The sequence below is a fragment of the Epinephelus moara genome, chromosome 20, assembly GCF_006386435.1.
Source record: "Epinephelus moara isolate mb chromosome 20, YSFRI_EMoa_1.0, whole genome shotgun sequence".
Lineage (NCBI taxonomy): Eukaryota > Metazoa > Chordata > Actinopteri > Perciformes > Serranidae > Epinephelus > Epinephelus moara.
Genome location: NC_065525.1, coordinates 36,937,289 through 36,960,984, shown reverse-complemented (window position 1 = coordinate 36,960,984; position 23,696 = coordinate 36,937,289). Strand labels below are relative to the sequence as shown.

At 42.3% G+C, this 23,696-nt stretch overlaps 1 protein-coding gene across 2 annotated transcripts in view; it reads left to right on the top strand.

Annotated features, from left to right (window-relative positions):
- The first annotated feature begins 2,007 nt into the window (after nt 1-2,007).
- The window catches only part of wnt7bb (wingless-type MMTV integration site family, member 7Bb), a 40,454-nt gene continuing 18,765 nt past the window's right edge, over nt 2,008-23,696 (top strand). Inside the window, exons 1-2 of one of the 2 annotated variants that reach the window (XM_050073956.1) lie at nt 2,008-2,522; nt 9,915-10,141. In XM_050073956.1, coding sequence (XP_049929913.1) covers nt 2,452-2,522; nt 9,915-10,141 — 298 coding nt within the window. In that variant the 5' untranslated portion in view covers nt 2,008-2,451. Of the gene's footprint in view, nt 2,523-4,543; nt 4,960-9,914; nt 10,142-23,696 lie in introns of those variants that run through there. The other variant, XM_050073955.1, reaches the window with a different exon arrangement.

Here is a 23,696-nt window from a genome sequence, read left to right as displayed (position 1 = left end):
TGGTTTATGTGCTCTTTTAAGAAATTGAACTAAGACTATAAAATTTAGAGAGAAGAGAGCTGGGTTCCTTAGATTTTTGATGAGCGGGGCAGAGGAGAAAAGCATCCTGATGAGTGCTGTTTGCTGCAGGAAAAAAATGTCATTTTTCTAGATTACCTGGTGTTGATGAAGAGGAGGTAAAGTGAAAATCTAAGACCAGAGTGGCCGTGTCAAAATGACATTACTTTAATTATATTCTTCACATATCTTTATAGATTTTCACCCTGTTTACTACAAATTTAGTGGAATTTTAATTAAAAAACAGTAGTAGATAATGGTAGTATTATAGTAAACTTTCTGCAGGAGTCCCACAACTAAATTCAAGGGAGCAGCACTAAGTTCTTGGCCCTAAGCATAAGCAGTCTCCGCCCCTCCCCAAACATTTTTTTTCTTCAGTCTCTCAACTGATCCACTTGATTAAGTCAATCTTTATTTGGTTATGGCAGTAATTACTTGGAAATAAAAAACTGCAAACAAAACCAAACCTTCCCCCCACTACAACACCCCTGCTTATATCTTAAGCCCTTGCATAGTGCTAGACTGAGACATTTAGCACCCCACTGCCCCCCCCCCCCCCAAAATATGATTTAAACAATAAAATAAAAAAATATATATTATTATTATTATTGATATGATTAAAATTAAATTAAGTTATTTTATAATTATGATTATTCTTTATTTAGATTTACTGTATTTATTTGGCTACAGACAAGAACAACAGCTCAAGAGCAGTCAACACAAATAAACACCTCAGCTAACAAACAATAAAAAATAAACAACAATCAATAAAAGAATATTGTATGGGCAAATTTGCAAACTTCGTCTTCTTCTTGTTTTGTACTGTGCCTTGGATGGCTTTTGCCTTTTTATTTTCTCTTACTCTCTCCACACGCATTGTTGTGTACATAATGTGTGTTTTTTTAGTGTAAAACAACAACAGCAAATTGTTTCTTTTTGGGGTGGGGCAGGGGGGGTGGGCTATGGGAAGCTTGCCTAGGGCACCAAATTAGGGAGGTCCGGCACTGTGCAAGGGCCTAATTTTAAGTGAAGTTGTGGGACCTGCAGAAATTCATTTTTGGCCCCCCATCTGGGTGTCAAAGTCACCTATAGGAAGATCCGCCACTGCCCTTGCAGGAAGTAAGTGATTTCAATTCAAAGTGTCAGGATGAAAATAAATAGGAAATAGTTCGAAAGCTGCCTTTTAGTTTAATTTCTCTGTAACGCACATATAAATACATTTTTTAAATCTTCATTCAGATTAAAAGTCAGAGCTGCTCTGCAGGGCGCCCACTGTATTTCATTCTTGATTTACAAAGCTCTGTCATGCAGGCGTCCCTTTGCAGAGGAATTTTTCACTGTGTTTAACCAGATCCGTTCAGCAGTGTCTTGTTGCCACCAGAGGGAGTCTTCTTAGTCAAATCATAGCTCCCAGAGGAGTTGACTGTATTCTGAACATCTGCTCAAAATTCTCATCAGTCTGACTCAAGCCCAACTAATGGGAATATTGCTGTTTTGTTTATGTTGTTTTGTTCATGCATTGCACTGTTAATCAAAGTGACTGACAGAACCTCACTGCAACATATTTATCATGACGCCAGTTCATTATTATTAGTCATTATTAGTCATGCAATAGGACTTTTTATTCATGCAGCTGGAAAGCCATTTCTCGTCTGTTTGACTTTATGGGGCTTACTGTTGTGGTGGAGCCCATCCGGGGAGCCCGCGCTGGTGGGGCATTGCCCAGTGTTGCAAGCGACAAGCACCAGCCTTGCCTGGGCCACAGGCCTATAAAAGGCCATTTCACTTCGTCCCTTTTAGTTTTCTGTACAACAACTACACGTGTTGAGCTCGGACTGGAAGCCCGTCCCATTCCCTGCATATCCATGCTGGAGGAGGAGGAGGCGTGGAGCCCTTTTGTTACCTGTATTAGAATACCTGGCTGTTGCAAGTTAGGAACGTGGGCTGAGTTTAAGATGTCTGCAGAGAATAGAAACAGCGAGCGATGTGCAAACAAAACACAATCCACAGGGTTGGCAGGGCAGTAAGTGCACCTATTTTTTTTTCTACCTGCATGGCGCAGCAAATGGGAATCGTTAATTAGACTGTACGGTGAATGTAAGGACGAATAGGAGGCACTTCCTCCAAGAACTCATTCACCTTTCAAGTCCGACCCTCTCTCAAGTTTCATTTTGGAGTTCTTAGCCACCTTTCAGGTCGTCATCAGCATCTCACCTGTACTGCAGGACCATGGATTTCACACGGTCGAAGATTTCAAAGGCGCTTCAGCTTCACGTCGCGGAAAAGAGGCGGTATACGTGCATCTGGAAGGGTTAGGAAACCTGCCAATGTGAACGGAAAAGCCTGACCACTTTATGTTACAGTGCATGGCCTCTGGACAAAGTGGCAACGATCATGCACAAACCCCTCCGAAAGCGGAGTCTCTACGTGTTCCTGTGTTTTGGCATCATATACCTCAGACTTGGGTGAGTTTTCATTACCTGTGGTTACATGCGTAGACTCTTTCCTTCACATGCGCAAACGTGAAAATCAAATTGCGACACTCTTGACTATTAAACTCTTTACAGGAAAGCTGCCCTCTGACCTCACACTCACGTTAAAAAAATATGTTTAGAGCAGTTGTGTTTGAAAAAAAAAAACATTTTAAGCATTACATCCAAACGGCTGCACCTGGGGAATGTGTCGTGCGTAAAAGTGGCAGATCAGGTCTCATGCCAACAGGCAATACGATCGATTCGTATTCACTATCAAAGAGCTGTTTACTTCGCCTCGTGAGACTCCTGCTCCATTTGTCGCACAAGATAATTTGAGCCGCTGTCATTGCTCCAGATCCAGCTCACCCCTGCATACCTTCATTAATAGCGGCAGGCTGAGTTGTATTTCCACATTCCATCGGCCAGACGGAGTTTTTACCTGTTTTGCAATACCTCACCTTGATGCATAAACACAGAGGGACTTATCCATTCTTACTCTGCGGCCCTATAACACAGCAGCATGATCACATTAGCACACACACATTATGACGAATTAACTCATGTGGCGGTTAATGTTTCTCTACTTATGGAATGCTGAAATAAAAACAGCTCTTATTTTGACGGTGGCCTCCCTGAAACGCAAACTAACTTGCCTCAGGGGCCTAAAGTTAAACAGGTAGGTATGCAACAATGCATAACTTAGATGCAGTGGAGGTAAACCTACTAAATTAATATAACTTCCTCCTAATTTCTCCAACACTATTACAGATTATTCTTTAATAGGCTATATGTAGGCGACGCTTTGTGCGCAATCATATTGGATTTGTGGAGTGACTGTGACCAACTGCGCATGACATAATTAGAAGTTATTAAGTGCATGCAGCGTTAATGCTCATGTACTTATTTTATAGTGTTTTCTGCAGCTACACCGAGCCAAACAAGAAAAGTGTCAGCCCTCCCTGTGAGAACCTCCTGTGGAGTGAAGCGTGTAAATGACTTCAAGTTCCACAGATGCTCATATCACATGACAGTAGCTCCACTCTGTGTGGAGGGAAAGTCACCCATCTCCGTGTTTACTGAGCCCGAGCAGTTAGCTCATTCCTTCCATCCTTTTCTTTTTTCTACTCCGGCTAAATCTTTCATGGTACCCTCTTCATTTACAATAGCCGGAGCCTGCAGGTGTTGAGTGAGAGTCACAACGCTGAGGCGATAAAAGCCTCTCCGCTCACTCAGCTCTGCGTCCAAATCTCTACCAGTATTTTATTTCTCTGCTCAGATCCAATCTGAGCAAGAGGAGTGCTGTTTTTTATACTTCCACCTTTACAATCTGATGAGAGGATTATACAAATAAAAGCGGCAGAATATTAAGGGCCATCAAAGACCATCAGAGCGCACCAGACAGGCAGACAGAGACGAATATTATAGACGCCTATAGGAATATTATAGTGTTACCACAGGAAATAATAAGGTCCCTGAAACTCATATTCGAGCACCGCAAATATGCTTTATTTTATGTTTCTAAGGAAATATTGTAGGAAAAGTTGTTACAAGAGGACATGACGCTGTGTAGGTCCCAAGAATATTATAACTCTGTTATAGGAATGTCATAGGAGGTGAGGAAATGTCTTTTCAGCAGGATCACGAGCTCACATTCAAGCTCACGCTCATACAGGAGTTTTGAGATTATATTATAAGGACTTTATTGTTAATGTGACACCAACTTGTTGATTCGGAGTGACACATCCTGCCAAAGAAATGTGCTGATTTTTTTTGGAGCTGTGATGATGGTGTGAGGCTCAAGCAGCCAGCCTCTATGTTTGTTTATTTTTTTGGCTGGATGGTGGGGTGGGATGGTGGAGAGTGTGTGTGTGTGTGTGTGTTTGTGTGTGTGTGTGGGGTGGGGGTGTGATGATGAATGAAACCTCCTGAACGTCCAACGGGGATCGGATCAGTGTCACCCTATTGTCCCGTTGTGGCAAAGTGGGCGGATAGCAGTGTCTCTTCCTGCCCAATGGCAGGCACGACTCTCATGAGAGTGGAGAGAGGCACTTTTCTGCCATGCAAAATCCCTAAAACCATCATCATTCCGGCTCGGGAACCCACAGTACTGTGTAACAGCCTCCGCCGCTGAGAGATGACAGAGCCAATCTCAGCGCACACACGGCCCTGGGAGCTTGGAGCTGCGTAGAGCCACCGCACCAAAGACAAGGAGACGCACAGCACCTCTCTTCTTTTTTGATTTTGTGCGAAAGGGACTTAAAACCGGGAATTAAGGGAGTTCTTTTTTTTCATCCTCTCCGCGTCGTCTCACTCAGTCCGAACGTGGCCATTTGCTCAATGTCATCATGATCATCTTCTCGTCGCGCAGTGTACTGCTGTCAGTCTATTATCCACAGATCTTCCTGATCCTGACGAGTGGCAGCTACCTGTAAGTTTGAGCCAATTAACGGGGTCCTTAATTAACTTGAGAGAGAGCGCGCGCTCATCCTCAGCAACACAAAGACGCACGGGTTTGCTTTTCCTACCGGACAGCGGGCTATATTTCCTTTTTCCTAATCATTAAATGCCGGTTCTGACATGAATTTCTTTACTTGCCCGCGTCTGCAGAGTGAAGATTCATTTTAACTTGTTTATACAGTGTCATCAAAGTGTAACGGCGCAGGGAGCAGGCGTAGCAAAAGTGCAACTTAAGCAGTAAATGTGATTTAATTCTTGGATATTTTCACACACTTCCTAATGTTACACACGCGTAAATTCCCCGTAGAGAATATTCAGCAGTGGGGAAACATCGCCGGGAAAATGATCCACGTGGGAATAAACTAATTAGGTGAAAACCTGAACGCGCTAATGTGCCGTGTGCAGGCGGACGAGTAAGTCTTGTTGAGTAAGCAGTCACGGTTTGTATGTTGCAAATATTTAGCAAGATCAGAAAACATTTTTTGGTACAACTGCTACATGGATTCATTTTGGCCACAGAGTGGCAGAGATGTTCAAGACAATTGGATGCTGAGATTCTGTCTTTTCTTTCCCCCCGTGAGGAGGTTTTAACACAATATGGACACTTTTTACGCACGCAGGCACCGTTAACCTGTCAGAGCGTGTGAAAGATCATCTCCGAGCATGACCTCATCTCTGGTTAATTCTCAGTATTTCGATGTTATCGTTTTGAAGCCACATCTGAGAGTATGTGCCTGCAACATGCATGTGATTGACACTGTAATGCGCTGCGGCTTTGAATTAAACGAGAATTACTCTTGCAGGAGAACACTGGCTTTCTTAAAGCTTCCAAAATAATTACTCACCCATGCTGCCTCGCTCCTTCCTCTGCTGCCCGGAGACCCCAAACCTGATGCTGAAATAGATGTGGTTTTTGGTTTTCTGTTAAAAGTGGGCTACACTACTAAGTATAGGAATGGCTTGCGCATTAAAACTACATACCATTGTTTGTTTGGATTATTGAAGTATGTTTTCTGTTGAGCATTAACCACAAAATAGGTTTTGGAGGGGAAACATTTCTATATGGAGTCAGAGTAATGCAGTGCACCTTCCTCAGAGCTACACAGCTAATGTTATGGCTTGTTAAACTGTAAAATTTGTAGAGCTGTGGGTGGCAAATGAGCCTTCAGCGGGAGGATCTGAGCATGTAGAGCGTTTGGGCTGTTGCACACCTCACACTCTGATATCAGGAATTTCACACTCAGTGTTCCAATGACAATAATCTGACCGTTTTCACCCTGTTGTGTTAATAGCACACCGGCCTAACCAGTGTGTGACTGCGGGTATAGTTTAAAACAGACGTAAACAGGATTTTATTACGAATTCATCTCAAGCTCTTTTATTTGTAGACAAGGATGTTGATTTTATTTCAACATGGGGTTGACACATATGAAACAAGGGGTTGTGGGTAGTCCACCAGAAAATTCTGAGCATCAAACACTTAATATCCTGCATTCTGGTGAATTTTAATGCACTACTTTGTCACTTTTTCTGCATCAATTTACAGTGTAAATGTCTTTAATTTTGTCAAAATAATAGCCCTCTGCTACTTGTATGTTTTTATAGGAGTGGACAAATGCACATGTTCCTCTAAATATTGAGGGGAACATGTCCCCTGCGTCCCCCCTGAAATTTACACCTATGTTTGTGCATGAGCAGCAAAATATAAAAATCATATTCAGCACTAAAATAAGTTTAATTCCCCTCTCTTGGAAAAAGAACAACATTTATTCACTTGACTTAGTTAAGTTGTGTCTCAGGCATTTTTGTGAGTGCATTCCTCGGTGGAAGATGCATGCCTGGGAGCTTAATAGTGTGTCAGTAAGGTTCAAAGTGTTCCATTTGATGAAGTAGGTGGCTGTGAGCACGCTGTATGCAGTGACGTAGACTCTCTTTAGACTCTCTTAAGGCCAAACTACCCTGTGATGGAGTCTGTGAGCTTTTTTCAGTCATGTTTCTACCAAAGAAATTCATTTATTGTCTGGTCCAATTGGCCGGGGCCTCTGTTTCTCTGACATTTAGATGTTGGATGTTTTGTGTGATGTGTTTTTCTTTCAGTCGCATCACAGATTTTGTGTTTAATGTCACACAGACAGTCAAAAACAAGGTAGAATTATTAGGGATAAGGATATGTGTCAGAGCCTGTGTGCACAACCACTTTATTGATGTTGAATCAATCCAACAGTATCAAATTTTGAAAGAACATACTGTAGGCGTAGATTTCAGGGGGTGGGAGGGATGCCGGGGACATGTCCCCCTCCATATTAAGAGCATGTGCATTTGTCCCTCTCAATAAAAATATAAAAGTACCAGAGGACTTTTATTTTGACAAATTAAAGACATTTCCACTGTAAATTGGCGCAGAACAATTCACCAGAAGGCAGGAAATTAAGTGTTTGATGCTCAAAAATTCCTAACCCCAAACCACCTGTTTCATATGTGTCCCTCTGAGTCTTGGAACAAAACTTACACCCTTGGATGTAACGCTAATATGGCCTCTAAATATCAGAGCTTTATTTAAAGATTCATGCCACCTGTTGCTTCGTAATTAACAAAAACTTCTCTCTCTCAAAGCTGGGCGAATGACACCAGTGATCGATCAAACACAACACACTTCTCATTGATTAATACATTAGATACATGACTTTCTGCTGGCCTATCTGACGGTGGATCTGTGACCGTGGGTGAGCTGTCCCCAAGCCGCTGGCGTACACACACAGAGTATACGCTAAGCAAACAGAATCGCATTTGTGCACTTTGATGATTTCAGGGATTTAAAAGCTTAGCTGTGGAATTCTCTGTTTGGTGTTGTCTGATGGTTTTGGGTTGCCCGTGGTAGACTGTGATTCTGTGAATTAGCAGGTGAATGACATGAGAAACAGCCGAGAGGGGGGGGTAGTTAATAGGAGTTTCTGTTTGCCAGACTTGAAAACATCAACATGTTGTTGTGTTAGCCTGAAAAATCAGAGATATAAAAGACTCAGATGTATTTTACTGCCTTTGGATTTACATAAACAAACCAGCTGCATTCACCCGCAACGTTCATTATGCAGGACAGTGAATTTCTCCAGTTGCACATTACTTGTCTTAATGAGCCTGACCTTTTGGTTTGTATGGACGACATGTCATTGTTGCCATGAACGACCGCATATACAGCAGAGGGTCACAGAGGGTCAGAGGAGTTCAAGCTTGTTTAACAGCAGAGAGAGAGGGGGTTTGAAAGCAGCAGCAGGCCCGAGTGTTTACTGCGGACACTGAATGCACCTGATGAACTTCTGGTTTTCATTTTGAGTTTCAGATTTTGGAAGTGACGGTTTCAGTTGACTCTGTAGTGATGCTCTTTGTCTCGTTAACATCTTGCTTCTGGAGCTATCCATTTTTTTTTTTTTTTCCCAGAAACACATATCTTGGCATGTTCAACTGAACTAAAACAATCTTAGTTCAGTTAGCTTTGTGGTAACTTTTAGAGCATGGGTTGGAAAATCAAAAGTATACACAATGGCACCCTTCCCCTTTTATATACTGCTGTGCGTTCCCCTGACTGCACTGAGAGGACCAGGAGAATGTGCACAGTGCTCAGTCTGGTAACAGATACTCGCCTCGCTGCACTTAGGATTTATTTTAACTTTATGTGTTTGAAATTGAGATTTGTGTTTTTCTGCCTTTGTGGACAACCAGCGGAAAGGGAGCATGATTGTCCCAGGGCGATTTCTCATCAACGCTCATATCTTCGTTCTTAGTCAGGGGGTCTCCTACCAAGATCACTGTGAACTAGACTCAACAGAAATCACTGTCTGTCCTCACTGTCCCCCCCCACCCCAATCCGTTCCTCCTTTTTGCTCCTCTCACGCTGCCGTCGCTTTTTCGCTGACACACAACTTGCCTGCGTTAGTTTGCCCCGTTTGTGGTGAAGCCCTCGGAGGTCGACGTCATACTTCAAAGCCGGCGTTTGCCTCCGCGCTCGTTTATGGCTCCCTGTCGCTGACATGTTTGAAAAGTATGTATCTACATGGTTTCGAGGGCTATAAACAGAGTCGGCGCTTTGTTTAGCTGTAATCTGTTTTGGCTTTCTCAGTGGTTGCAAAGCCATCTTTAACACATGTTCCGATATTATCACACCGAGTGATCAGATAATGACGTTTCCCTGAGGAGAGAGCTACGAGAGACATGTGTCGTCTGCTATACAGCACATTGATACACTGCAAATTAGAGCAACTCGTGTTGAAAACCTTACATATTTTCCATGCAAACCAATCTTAGGATGTGGCTAAAGCTGAAGGACTCGCTCATGAAATTTAGAGGCGACACTTTACACTCTGAATAACTTTCAAACATAATCACACAAATCATAAAGAATAATATTTTGCATGACATTTGTTTAAAATTTGAACCCCACATCTCCATCACAAGACCCTGAGCAAGTGTATACGCTGTATTTGCGTAAGTCTGGCACCTATTCACGCCACTATGTTACCTTACAATTAGTACAGAAACCTCAACTCATTACTCAAACTACCACCATCCAAACCAATGTGGAATGGCGTTGTCAGTAGTCAAATAAGCATCTTGTTTTCTGTCTCTGTGCTGTTTTAGCAAGTTTCCCTGTCTGCTTTTTTTATGTTTTATGTTGGATTAAGTTTTCAGGTTTTTGATTTACCTCTAATCCATTAAAGAGCAATACTTTCATGCAGTGCAGCTTTCACTTCACTACGGAACGTGCATCAATCACTGGTTGAATTGAATCCTGTCCTGGGCAGTCTCACATAAATGAGTCAGTCTGACCAAGTTCTAACTGAGTCTGTGTGTGCGCGTGTCTGTGTGTGCATTGATGGGTGCGTATGGATGCGTGTGTGCGCGCGTGGTGGTGTGTTTCTCTTACCTTGGCAGGGCCCTGTCCTCGGTGGTGGCTCTGGGTGCCAACATCATCTGCAACAAGATTCCCGGGCTGGCACCTCGCCAGCGGGCCATCTGCCAGAGCCGCCCGGACGCCATCATTGTTGTGGGCGAAGGCGCCCAGATGGGCATCAATGAGTGTCAGTACCAGTTCCGATATGGACGCTGGAACTGTTCGGCGCTGGGAGAAAGGACAGTCTTCGGTCAGGAGCTGCGAGTAGGTCAGTCTGGGTTCTATCACGAAAGGGAAAGGGCACAGTGTGTGCTTGTGAGCATATGTGTGTGTGTGTGTTCCTATATGGCTGACCTTGTGAGAACCTTTTGGAGCTTTGGTGGTTGGTGTGAGGATATTTTGTTTTGCAAAATTGCAAGTTTTGTGTGTCAAAGTGTCAAACTGTTTTTTTTTTTTCATCGGAACGGATTGAATTTAGGTTTATGTACACTCTACAGGTGGTTTTGAGTTTATTCTTTGATTTAGAGTTAAGTTCTTTGACCCTGCAGGACTCTCTAGATCATGGCATATTATGAAGCAGAGCTTTGCTTCAAACTCTTGGACATGGCTGGGTTTATCCGCCAGGAGTGCAAACGTCGAGGCCCTGTTTCTGTGTGTTAATCAAGTTGTGACAATTTAATTAAACACACCTCTATTGAGGAATAGCACAAAATAAACTGAAAGATCTACAGATTTTGTCACAAGAAATTGTCACAAAAGTAGGCATTTAAGCTGCTGTATATGTCATTCAGAACAAACAGCTATTTGCTACGTAAAGATATGGTGGAGTAAAGGCATCCTGAGCCAAGAATGAAGTCATGTTTCCTCTGTGTGTGTGTTAAAATACGAGCTTCTCTGTTCTTTGTTGTGGTAGCCGGTCTGGCAGCGTGTGCATGTTAGCGCTTATGAGTCCCTGAGTGTGTATCCCACTGGTTAGCTTATTGCTGTCGCTCTGCACTGCACTCCTACGGTGGTTACTAGTGGAATGGTGGTGGAATGGTGTTGTTGTGGAAGCGTAACACCGACTGTCTGGGTCCCCGCAGGCTAACACCGTTAGCTCTGTCAGCACTGCTGCTGTTATTAGCTAAGGTATCCTCGTACAATGGTTTGCACGATATCCTACAAATTAGTGCCCCAAGAATTAAGCTACATTCTTAATGTAAACTTGGAGAGGTTGGGTTAAGGCATGTAAAGTTACTTTGGTTAGGTTTAGGAAGAGAAACATGGTGACGACGTATCTCAAAGTTCACTAAAAGTTCACATGGTTCTGAACACCTGTCTCCTGGAAGTCCTGTGTTTTGTGACCCATCCACCACCCCAACCTGCCTCCTGACTGGATCTCTCCCTTCTTTATTCTTTACTACTGTCAGCTCATTGGTCATGTGATCAAAGCCTTATAAATACATGGATTATACACGAATAACTGGCTCATGATTATGTAGAATATGAAGAATTTTGGTGCATTACTTTTCTTAGGAAAAAGTATGAACCATGCCTGAGTTAGAACTGTTCATGCTGTTAGCAGTTAGCTGCTAGCTGCCAGCTTTGCCATAGGCAGTCCCCCCTCAGACTCTGAATCACAGATATGCTCTGAATGTCGCATACAGCTCCTTTAATACAGGACCCATCTTGATTGATATTCTGTCACACTGACTCAGACAAATTGCAGTCAACCAAAATGCCAAAAAACAATCAACATGCAATGAACTCTGAACTGTGTCCTACATTTTTCCAGGACTCCTGAAAATGTCACCCTGCGTTACAGTTACATTCATCTAAAATGAAGTACAAGATTTTAGATTAAATGCTGCAGCTATGAAAAAGACACCTTGGATTTTATTTGAGCAAAAATACTGCTTTAGTGGAATAATCCCACACCAGCATATGACGCTATATGAGACACTGTTGTGCAGCACAGAATCATGTTTTTGTCATTTTGAAGCTGATTAATTCTGTGTGAAGGAAAAGGCGTTTGCTTGAGAATAAGGAATATTATTAATGATAGATGTACACATGTGCGTGTTGTTCACAGCGGATCATTAAATGAATAATTGAACACTGCAACGTCAAAATGGATTTAGCTGCCTGTGATCGCTCATTGTCATTTGGTAATGATAATGAAGTCGGCTGTGATAAAACCAGTGACTTTCCTCTTGAGGAGGGAACAGAAGTTACGTAATGCATGTTTCAAGCCATCCTATTGTCTCAGTTTTAAGCAACAGTACAAGAGGAGTATCAAAAATGTGGTACCAGCCCCCGACCCTCTGAGCCCCATGAAATATGGCTCTTCACAAGCCAAACCCAAGCTGCACACATCACACAGTCAAAACTCAAACCAGCAACACACAGCCTCTTTGACTCTCTATTGTATAACCATTGGCGTTGGCATTGCTCAAGAGGACTTCATATACTGCTGATTCCAGCCCATCTTAGTTGTCCTCCTCTCAATTGACAATGTTGTATTTCTCCAGCGCACTCTGGTTTCTGTTGATGTAAGTTCTGCAATGAGACTGTTGGTTAGCAGCATGCCGACTGTTGCTGGCTATGCCAGAGTTATGGAAAAGCTACCGAAAGGCACTGAAGCCCTAATGGGGAAAACGTATGGTTGAAAAATGATATCGCAAATGAGGAGACAACTAATGGTGTTATTGCAGAGAGCGCTTGTCGAACCAAAATAGATGGACACATCTGTTGTTAATCGGGCTAAATTGGTTGTGTCCATGCCTGGCTGTGCACATACATGCAGAAAAAGACCTTAAGCAGACAAACATTTACATTTACGATGCTTTTGTTTGAGAGACTTGGCTCTCCGCAGACTTCTTTTGCATCGCTTTTGTTTTACAGGGACTTTTATATATTTCCTTTCATTTAGAAGATGCTTTGTTGCCATTACGTTGCGGTTGGGCTGTGCATTTAATCCAGTGGCTCTGTTAACAATCACTCCTCTTAAGGAGTAGCTGAATTAGCTCCAGCTCCCTCTCCAAAAGCATTTTTTCTTTGTTGTGAATGTGGCGCTTTCTTTTGTAATGGAGCTCATGTTGTTTTCCTCAACACTCAACATCCCCTTTCCTCCTCCTTTTGCTCTGTTGCTCTCTTCTTTTATGCCCCTTTGAAGGGCGTAGAGATGTAAGAATGATATTAGGCACTGGTTCATCAGAAGCATCTGTGTGTCTACTCTGTATTTTTATGAGACTCATGTTCGTGTTTTTACGTATTATAATGTTTACCTAAAGCACTCCATAGGATAAAAATCTACATTTAGCAATTCTAGTTCTTGTTCTTTAATGGGAATGTGTAAGCACTGTCTCTGTGTATTTGATGCAAAGTTACATGTGTGTGCTCAATCAGGTTGAGCCCATTCAGCTCCACAGTACAAGGGCTCTTTCACTTTTCATCAGTGATGCACCATGGTGGCGTCATCTGAATTTAATGCTCGCTTTGACTCTTCATGTTTGGTTTCCATAGTGGATCTGCACAAATAAATGCTTAATGCGCCCGCGCTGAGCACATGACTGTTGGTGTCCAGTTCTGGTGGGAAAGTGATGACTACTGGGCCTGCCATGATTGTCCAATAATGATGGGACTTGGTGGCCTTCTCTATAAAGTATTCCAACGATGACGTCTTCTTAAAGGCCGGTGTGGAACTTGATTTCGCTCGGGGTTGGTTCCCATGACAGATTTACAAAAATATTGATGTGGGGGTTTTGTGAACAAAAGACTATTTTTCTCGTACTTGATCACCACCGCGAACGCAGGTTTTTACAGCATCATCCATGTGTCATCGGCACACTGTAATATCACACAGTAGCTCTGTTGTTAATAGTTTGTAAAAACTGGGGTTCTTCTTCTCCTTCAAGTGAATATATTCATTACTCTACTCCACGGGGGTGAAAACGAGGATAAGTCACATTGTTTGTGCCTCTTGACAGTGTTGGCATATTATGTCGAACCCATGGCTGCACTGAGGTGCACAAAGCAGCTCTTTGTCCGTAAACTGTCCAAACAGAGGCTTGTGCGCTGGCTCTGTGATGGTGATGTGACAGTCCTACAGAGGTTCAAGTTTTGTTGCAAAATCAAAAAAATCTGTTGTGATAAAAGCATCAGTAACTGTAAAAATCAAGAGTTCAAGTACATGTTTTACATTTTGATGAATTATTCCTGTCCATAAATGCACTGGCAAGTGACAGCTCGAAACAAGAACACACACCCATTCACACACAAATATTATTGTTTAAAAAATGTGTTTTTGATGAAGTGCGGTCAAAACAGCAAGCCAAAGGTTCAGAGATGAACAATAAATTCACTCACTGACTGGAACATTAGCTGCACAGAAAATAAAGTTGTACTGAATTGAGCTGAAGTGAGTTGAGAAATTGTCTCACCACTGGACATTGTGTCATTCTGGAAGCATGAAATATGACAATTGTCTTCATGGCTTCTTTTCAGCTTGCACAGGTATCTTAATGCTACCTGATCCATGAGCTGTGTTGATGGATGTTACACATTTAAAGGTCCCGTGTGGAGGATTTAGGGGCATGTATTGGCAGAACTGGTATATAATATTTATAACTTTCATTAATTTATAATCACCTAAAATTAAGAATCATTGTGTTTTTGTTACCTTAGAATGAGCTCTTTATACAGATTGAGTCCTTTTTAACAGAGTGGCCATGTTGTTTTACAGTAGCCCAGAGCAAACAAATCAAACACTGGCTCTAGATAGGGCCATCTGCATTTTTGCATCAGTCACCGTACATGCTTGGCACACAGGAAAAGTTTATTCTGCAAGCTCACTGCTAGATGCCACCAAACCCTACACACTGGACCTTTAAAGTAGTGAAAACTGATCACTGATCTGATGATTGACTACAACCACCATATGCTGTAGGATTTGACAGCATATTTTGAGGGAGCTAATCACAAAACTCTTGATCACTACATCATTACCATATATTTTTATACTACTGTAAAACTGCAATTAATAGCCCGGGCTATTATTTCCTTAAAACACTGAAATCAATAGGCCTATATTTGGGACAGGCCTTTAATTCCTGTGACTCAAAACTGTTGCTCGGCAAAGATGGGAAGTACAATCAGATTGTTTACGTAAACAAGTATGAATATTACTTGTATAAAAATTAGTCTTCAGATAACAAATCAATTATGAATCAGAGTCATTTGATCTAGCTCTGATAGACGGCATCAGAAAGAGAGAGTTACGTTGCTTCTCTTACGCTCAGCACTTAGAGGAGCGCTGTGGGTACAAGACATATGTTGCACTTCTGTCTTACAGACTTGTTACACTAATAAAACCAGCTTTGTATCAGCCGTCATCCTCTTTGCTTACCAGAAATGATAGGTGAAGTGTGGCAGCTATTCCAGTTGACTTTCTACAATGATCTACCGTGAATCCAGCTTGTTTTAAAGCATTCCCCGAAAGCAGTCTAGTTGTCTGAAGAGTGGCAGTGTCCACTGATGTGCCCAGTTAATAATATTAACTATGTTTCTTTTGTATGTGTCACAGCAGTGGTAAATGATTGAGTATTAATAGAACAATGGTGACATATTGCGACCTTAGTTTTGATTGATTTGTATCATCGTGCAGTAACATACTGATTTTTTATGTGCAGTGCCTTAAAGGGGAGCTACGCCCATTTTCAAAATTCATATATGTTATTCATATGGCCTAAGACAGTCCAAAAATAATAGTTAAAATGAACAACTCCCTCACAAATCCAAAAACTAGAGTGCTAAAACTCAAATTTGTGATGTCATAGGGTGTAAAATCTGGAGCTGCTCCATAGACAATGAATTGGGAAATATGTTATAGATGACACTGAGAGCACCCTGGGGAATGTTCTGAGTACATGGGTACATTTTCTGTTTCAGAACTGAGAACTCTACAATAGAAAACAGCTTATTTGGGTATAAAAAAAAAGAAAACAAACATTCTGTGGGTCCATAAAATCAGGTTCCCATTCATTGTCTGTAGAGCATTACAGACTTTGAACCCTATGACATCACAAGATTGAGACTTCTCTGGTTTCTAGCTTTGAGAGAGAGACAAATATTGATTGAACTATCCAAGGCCATGGAAATAACATATTGGAATTCTCGATTTAGGTGGTGTTCCCCTTTAAATGATGGATCTAGTAGCCTTTAAAGCATATTTAGAGCGTTCCAATAATTTAGTCTACCATTACTTGATGTTGATGCCTTTTTCTCTCAGTATATTCAAAAATTATTCATGTTGTTAGCATGGAGATACAAAATTGTCAAAGTTAAACTCTGTGGCTGTTTTCTCTGAAGTTCAACCAAGCTATAACACTGCTGGATACAGGTGTGTAATTGGGTATTGCATCTTTAGGCAGTAGGATGAGGCTCTCCAGTGCTGTAGCTGGGAAGGCTGTTGGTTGGGATCGTTCAGTTTAGCAGTGTCCCACTAGGTCATCGTGGGAGACCACAGAAGCCACAGCTACTGCAGAGCTCCACTGCCAAAAGTGGGCGATTTAGCGTTTTCTCCCAACACCTTATTGACAAACTGCCATCGGCTCGCACACGACATTCCCGGTGGTGACGAGTTTCCAGTGTTTGTTGCTGACGATTGAAGATGTTACCATGTTTTCTGACCGTGTCTGTATGTATTATGGAATTCTTTAGCATGGCATATGAAATCATGGAATACACCCCTTCAACAAAATGTTCCAATCCCTTCTCCGAATCTGCAAATTCCCACATCATCATAATCAAGTACAGGGGAAAAGCTATTCCCGTTCTGCTCCCATTTAAGTTTTTCATTCAAATCCCCCAAATTATGAACACTAAACCTTTCCCCCCGCTCTGTGATCCAGTCTTAGTTTTGGACTGGAGGGAGGAGATGTCGGCATTTTTTCAAGAACTAAAGATCAGCCGACCGCAAGTCTAATGCATTCTCTCTGTGCTGCCTGCTCTTGGAGGCAGTCTTTCTGTTCTGGAGCTTCTCCATGGTATTACATTCGCTTTCCAAGAGAACGCACATTAATAGTTGGGTTATTGAGCATTACAGAGTCTGAGATATCTCCATTCAGCAGAGGTGATTCCGTTTCAAAGACCAGTCATATGATATTTATTTCTCTCTCCTACTGTAAACAGAAAAAGTGTATTCAGTTCAGAAGATGGCTTCTGCTGGCACCTTCCCTGTTGCCTGACACTCTGCTGAACACAAGACTTGAGGGTAGATGGATTGATGGAAAAATGAAAGCATCCCCAATCTTGTTGCAGCTCTATCCCTCAACAGTTTCTCTGTTTCGCAAAGAGCGTTGGCTCCCTTATTATGCTCTAACTGACAAATTGGAGAACAACACCATAAACTCGCAGTGAGATTTGAAACTGGCAATTTAAGCCCGTCTCTGTTTCCTCTGCAAAAGCAGATGTAGCAGTCCTCTCCCTGTGCCCTGCTATGGTGCTGGCATGAGTTGGTACTTTGAGTCTGTAAAAAATGTGGAATGAATTATCCTGTGCTAACAGAAATGGGTGTTATTGAGTGGCTTGTTGCAGTCTATTAAGAAGTAATAATGAAATTAGAGACAAATCCATCAGCGAGTCAGGAGGAAAGGAGGGGGGGTTCAGGATGAGAATGGCAAACGTGGTCAAGCCTCCAATCATAATCCTTGGCCTGGTTTCTGGATGAATCATTCTATTTTAAATATTTCTGTCAAGACTGATCCCCGGGCTGTGATTTGTTGATGCCGTTTTATTATGCGTATTTAAGTGTGTTCACCCACGCGTGAAGTGCATCGAAAGCCCCATGTGGTTTCTGTTACACATCTCATATAATAAGTTGACGTGTCTTAGATCCAGCCAGTGATCTTTGCCCCATACCTCAACTTTTACACACAAACAGTACAATATGAGCACACTTTATTTTCCTGTTTCATTTATTGTATTGCACTGTGGTGATTCAGATTTTAATAATCAATTCCACTATTACTATATATTTGTTTTTTCCTCCCTTAAAGCTGTAGTTAGTAACTTTAATGAAAATAACTTTGTGTCATATTTGCTGAAACTGTCACTGTGTTCATGAGACAGATAGTGCCTCCTCCCTCCTCTTCCTCCTGCTTTTAACGGCATTTGCAAGACATCAACCGAGGTGCAGTGACAGCAACCAATCACAGCTGAGGAGTCTCTAACGCAGCTGTAGGGCTGGGTATTGTTACTCACTACCTTTAAGGTATCAACCAAAATAACCCAGTACCAAGTAGTAACAAAACATCTCCAGGTGAACGATACCTGCATTTGATCCTTTGTTGCGCTGTGGGTCTAATCCCGGACCATCTCGACTCCTTGGCGGATCAGCAAACTTTCTGTTGCTAAAGTCTCCGGAGCCTCTATCCTTAGCGAATGGTTAGTTCATCGTCTGTCCAGTTAGCATAAGCTAACACAGCAGCTGTGGCTAACATCCAACACCGAGCCATTTAACAGTCCCAACAAGCTTTTGGTTGTAAACACTTTGAGTCCTGGAAGCACTCTACAGACAGTTTGTGAAACTGACACTGAACGGCTCGACTTATTAAACCCATTTATAACCATTGTGTAAAATTTGCCATGTGATACTAATAGTAAGTCCTTTGACTGTGTTTGTACAGCCAAGCACACAACTATTCCCGTGCCGAGCTCACACTCCCGCAGCAGCAACTACAACCCATACCGTCTGTGGTGTGGTGAAGTCGAGTGCGGCATATTTGACAGAGATGGAGGTTCAGTGTGCTGATTCGCCACCAAAATGTTTTTAGTATGGCTATACTAAACGCTACTCCATTGACTCCACATGATGGATATCGAATAAGGTACTCTATTGGTATCAGTTTCACATCAAGGGTACTGGTGTTATATTTTTTTTAAGATTACTTTTTTGGCTTTTTGCCTTTATTAGATAGGACACACTAGGTGTGAAGAGGGGGAGAGAGAGGGGGGATGGCATGCAGCAAGAGGCCGCAGGCTGGAATCAACCCCGCGGCCACTGTGGCAAGAATATTGCCTTCGTATATGGTAAATAGACCTGCACTTGTATAGCACCTTTCTAGTGTTCTGACCACTCAAAGTGCTTTTAGACTACATGTCACATTCACCCATTCACACACACATTCACATTGGCTGAGGCTACCATTCAAGGTGCTACCTGCTACTCAGTTTTTAACACAGCACTAAGCCACCGGGCACCCCAATATTGTAATTTTCTTAAACGATACCCAGCCCTGCGCAGCTGTCAGTCATGTTAGCAAGTGTTTGTGTATGGTCAAACTAGGCCGCGCTGATCAAATATGAATCAAGACTCTGTTACTGAATTGTCAGATGTTGTCAGAAACATATTTTAGTGTACTGTTTAACTGTAAAATAAGAGTCTGAGTCCACCAAACACTTCCCACTGGTGGTGCTTTCACACATTATCTGCCTCATTTAGTGTTGTGTGAATATAGTGACACTTTAAGAAAATATGAAAAAAGTTATTTTACATGAAACTACAGCTTTAATGTTATGTTTTGACCTGACTGAAAAAAAGGCTCATCTTCCATCAGACATTCCTTTGGTTGACCGCCTGTAATAGAGATGCCCTTCACTTAAAAGACCTGCTTATGAACACCTTACAGCGCCGTTCAAATTGCAATGCACTTGATGTCGGCGATTAGAGCTTGAAAATGGACACCTTTCAACGGCTACACTCAGCATCAAAGGCCAACACTGGCCCCCTTGTCATAAAACGGCCTGCTCTGGTTACTCTCTGTTTGACTTTCCAGCCAGTTTGTCACCGTCCTGATTCATGCTTTTCATCTGAAAGAGGTTTCTTGTTGTTGCCGGCAGTGAAATATTACAAAAGTTCAATCATTCTGCCTCTGGCCTATTGCACAAGAATAGATGCAACACTTGAGAAGGTGAGCCTTTTGCTGCAGAGGGAATACTGCTGTGTATTTTTATTTAGCAGTGTTCATATTTAGCTGTTGTTTAAAGAAGACATGCTTAGTTAGAGCTGCAGTCAAGATGTGGTGTCATTAATGTTACTTGAAACAAAAGGTGCAGTTCTGCTCTGTGACCTACATCATACCTCTCTACCCACTGCTTTCTCTTCAGTGTACTCTCTTTTTCTGTTTCGCTCTCTGTCATTTACCTCAGACATGCACTGAGTTGTTGCCGTGAGCTGTACGTCATGACTAGAAACTCTCAGTATGAGAATAGGGGAACCGGATAAGAAATGTCTGTCTGAGTAGTTCCCAAAACAAATGCAAGTATGATCAAATGCCGAGGCTTAGGCTGAAAAGAGGTGTGTTCATGTCTGTATTTTCCCACCCTTCTTTATAGTATCACCTCCCAGCCAATCGGTCCCTCCCTCCTCCCTCATTCACCCATCTCCCCTTGGAAGTTTAGAGTGTGGTGAAGGCAGCGGCCGATCCACCTGCCAGGACTGCAGGGCTGCAGGGGCCAAACCAGCGTCTAGTCAGATAAAGGATGTCTAAGTCAGCAGGTTCATTGAAAACCACTTGTGTGGAAAGAACTCCCGGACAGGCACGTACTTGATCGGGAGCTGGAGATGCAGGACTTCTCCGAGCAGAGCTCCCTCTCAGAGGAGGGGAAAGGTCACTTACAGACAGATAGAGCCAGACATAACTCAGGGCTGAGGTTGGTTTTTGTATCCTCAGCTTAAACAGTGGAGGAGGATAAGTGCAAAGAGGATGTGGTTGATACAAGTTTTTGGATTTGGTTTAGTGTTTTACATTCCATGTCCCTTAAAAAAGCTAAATTTGTTGAAGATTGAAGGTTTCGGAGTCTTTTTTATGTTTGGATGCAGCGTGTCGGAGACAATAGATACACAGGATTTGGGTTTTTACAACAGAACATGTTTTTTTTTACATTGTTATAGTTGATATAACCCTGCATTCTTACATTTAAAAGATCGATGGTGGCTTTGGCTCTTATTTGAGAATCATTGTGGTGTCAATCAAATTTTCCTTAACAGTTCTCTTACTGAAGACAGTTCTTTGGATCACTTTAACTAATGTTATAACAGAAGACAGTGGCCACACAGCAGCTTTAGGCAAAAATGAGTCACAATGATTTTTCACATAGAATCAAGTGGAAGAATTTTATGAAGACTGTAACAACTTCCGAAGCTGTAAGCACAGTAAAGCTTTGCTTATTCTCGCACAGCCTGTTCTCGTGCACTGTTTGAATGTTTACTTTCAATACGATACTTTGAGCCTGTAATTCGTGTATAACCCAAGTGATCTGGAAGGCTGCAATCACATGACCAATGTGGTGACAGGAGTAAAGAAGGAAGTAGTATTAAGACCTACAGTCCATGTAAGGAGGCAGGTTGGGGTTGTGGATGGGTCCAAGAATGCAGAAATTTGCAGGAGACCGGAACTGTGTGAAACCAAGTGAGCTTTGAGTTACTTAAAGGCCCGTCATCGCCATGTTTCTTTTCCTAAACCTAACCTACGTAGCTTTACGTTATGTACTTAATGTAAAATTACATACTTAACGTCATTCGTGTAATCAGGGCGGTAATTCCTTAGATATTATACTGCTGAATGAGAATACGTTGACTTGCATTAAACACTGTGGCACTGGCCTCAGCAGATGGCATGCAGGCTAAGAGTATGCACAGAGGCATGATCAATGTGTTGCTCGTTGCGATATACTCCAAAACACGAGGGAGTGTGCAAACAGAATATCCTGTGGATTAGCAAGAAGTCCACGAGTGTTACCAGAAGAATGTTACCTGAAAAGTAGGCTGCCCGGAGACAGTAGTAAATGCAGACATACCTCCAAACATTGCATTTGTGCACTGTAATTATTACTTTTGCTTACCGTAAAACTTAGTGTATAAGTCGCACTTTTTTTCCCTTTTTTTTCATCTAAAAAGCTGGGTGCGGGTTATAGACCGGTGCAACCTATAGACTAATTTGACCCACAAGATGGCGCTACGTTAGGCTGACCAAACGTTCTCTTTTGCCCGGACATGTCCACTTTTCACATCCCGTCCAGGGCGTCCGGGGCGTCCGGGGGTCTTTTATAAACTGATGATAATGTCCGGTTTTCCGTGTGTTTGTGTGTGTGTGTGTGTGTTAGAGTGCGGCACGGGCAGCATATTTCTGTCCGAACCTGAACCGAGCCCGACATTATTTAATGACCAAAGCACTGACTTTGTGTCACACAGTGGTTACAGGCTATTTAACAGGTCGGCGTGCGCTGTGGGAGCTCAGCTGCGGAGACAGGAGCGGGAGGCGGGAGGTCCGACGCTTCTAGCGAGAGGAGAGGGAGAAATAAAACAAAATAAGATAAAATAGGAAAAACCTGGCTCCCTCTTTTATTTTATTTTCAGCGTTTAATCAAGGCGGAGGCGGGCGGCTGGAGGTCCGAGACTTCCAGCGAGGAGAGAGGTAGAAACAAACAGCCAGTGTGTGTGTGTTATGTTCAGGTGTTGTCACGTAAATAACAGTGCCCAAGCAATAAACAGGACAGACAATAGGATTTTATTTATTTTTACACTACATTTTCACTGAAAGCTGACCAATGTTGTTATACCGTAATTTTATTTCCTGAAGAGGTTGTTTGGAAAATTGCAATCTGAAAAGTAACCAAAGCTGCTTAAGAGGTTATTGTGTTTTGAATGTGTTTCAAATTAAAAATAAAGGGAAACAGTGTAGGAATAACTTGTATAACGTTTTTATTAACAAATAGTAATATAAAACCTTGTTTTCCCTGTTTGAGACCTTAAAAAATAGACTGCGACTTATATGCCAGTGCGACTTATATTCTGAGTTTTACGGTACTTCCATGTCAAAATTATTTTATACCACAGTTTTCTGTTGGTCACCACTCTTTCCATGAGACCATTTTTTAGCTCCAGCAGCATCTCTCATGTTCTTTCACACCCTGCGGCAAAAAGCCTCTTCTTTCCCCAGTGTGGTGGGCTATTTCTCTCCAAGTATTTAAGGCCATTTGATTCTTCCTGTGGTCTCTCAATGAAGAGTTATAGAGATGTATTGACAGGCGAACTTGTTTTGCCAGTTTTCCCTTTGACGCAACCAGGTTGAACTGAAATGCGCAGCACACTAGGTGGCCTCTGCGTGCATCTGTGAAACTCGGAGGTGCATGACCAAGCGCTGTGACTTTCAGAGCCTTTGCACTGGGCGTGAAAGACAAGATGAAGTTAATGGTGGGGACGCCACGGTGAGAGTAAACCTAGCTCAAGAATTACAGCATGATACTAAAGGTTCACCAGTCTCACCTAGCATGTTTCCTATAATCTGTACACTATTGGAAACTCTACCTCTTAACGGTGGGTGGACTGGACATGTGTTGACCTATTGTGATCTGGAACCAAGCGATGCAATTTAACACTGCAGAAGTTGGGTAACCTGGGTAGTCATGTACACCTGAAGACCTTGCAGAACAAGATGACACAACAAAAGACTGCCCAGCTCTGGCTGAACAAGATAAAGTTTATGTGTGGACACGCTAAGAAGAAGAAGGTAGAATATAAAAAAATGACAGAGGCAGCCGTAGTTAATCATTACGATTCTCACAAGGCTTAAAATAGCTATTCATTTGCTTTTCCCCCCACATATCTCAGCATTTCTCCTCTCATACGCTGCACTACAAGCTCCTGGTTTGAGGACAACAAAATACTTGCAGATTATAAATGCATTGGCGGAGCTCCTTCCCCTTCTCGGAATCAGTTGATGGTCATTTGTGGTGAAATCATATCCCCGCAGAATGCAAGTACAACATCACAGTCCAACCTA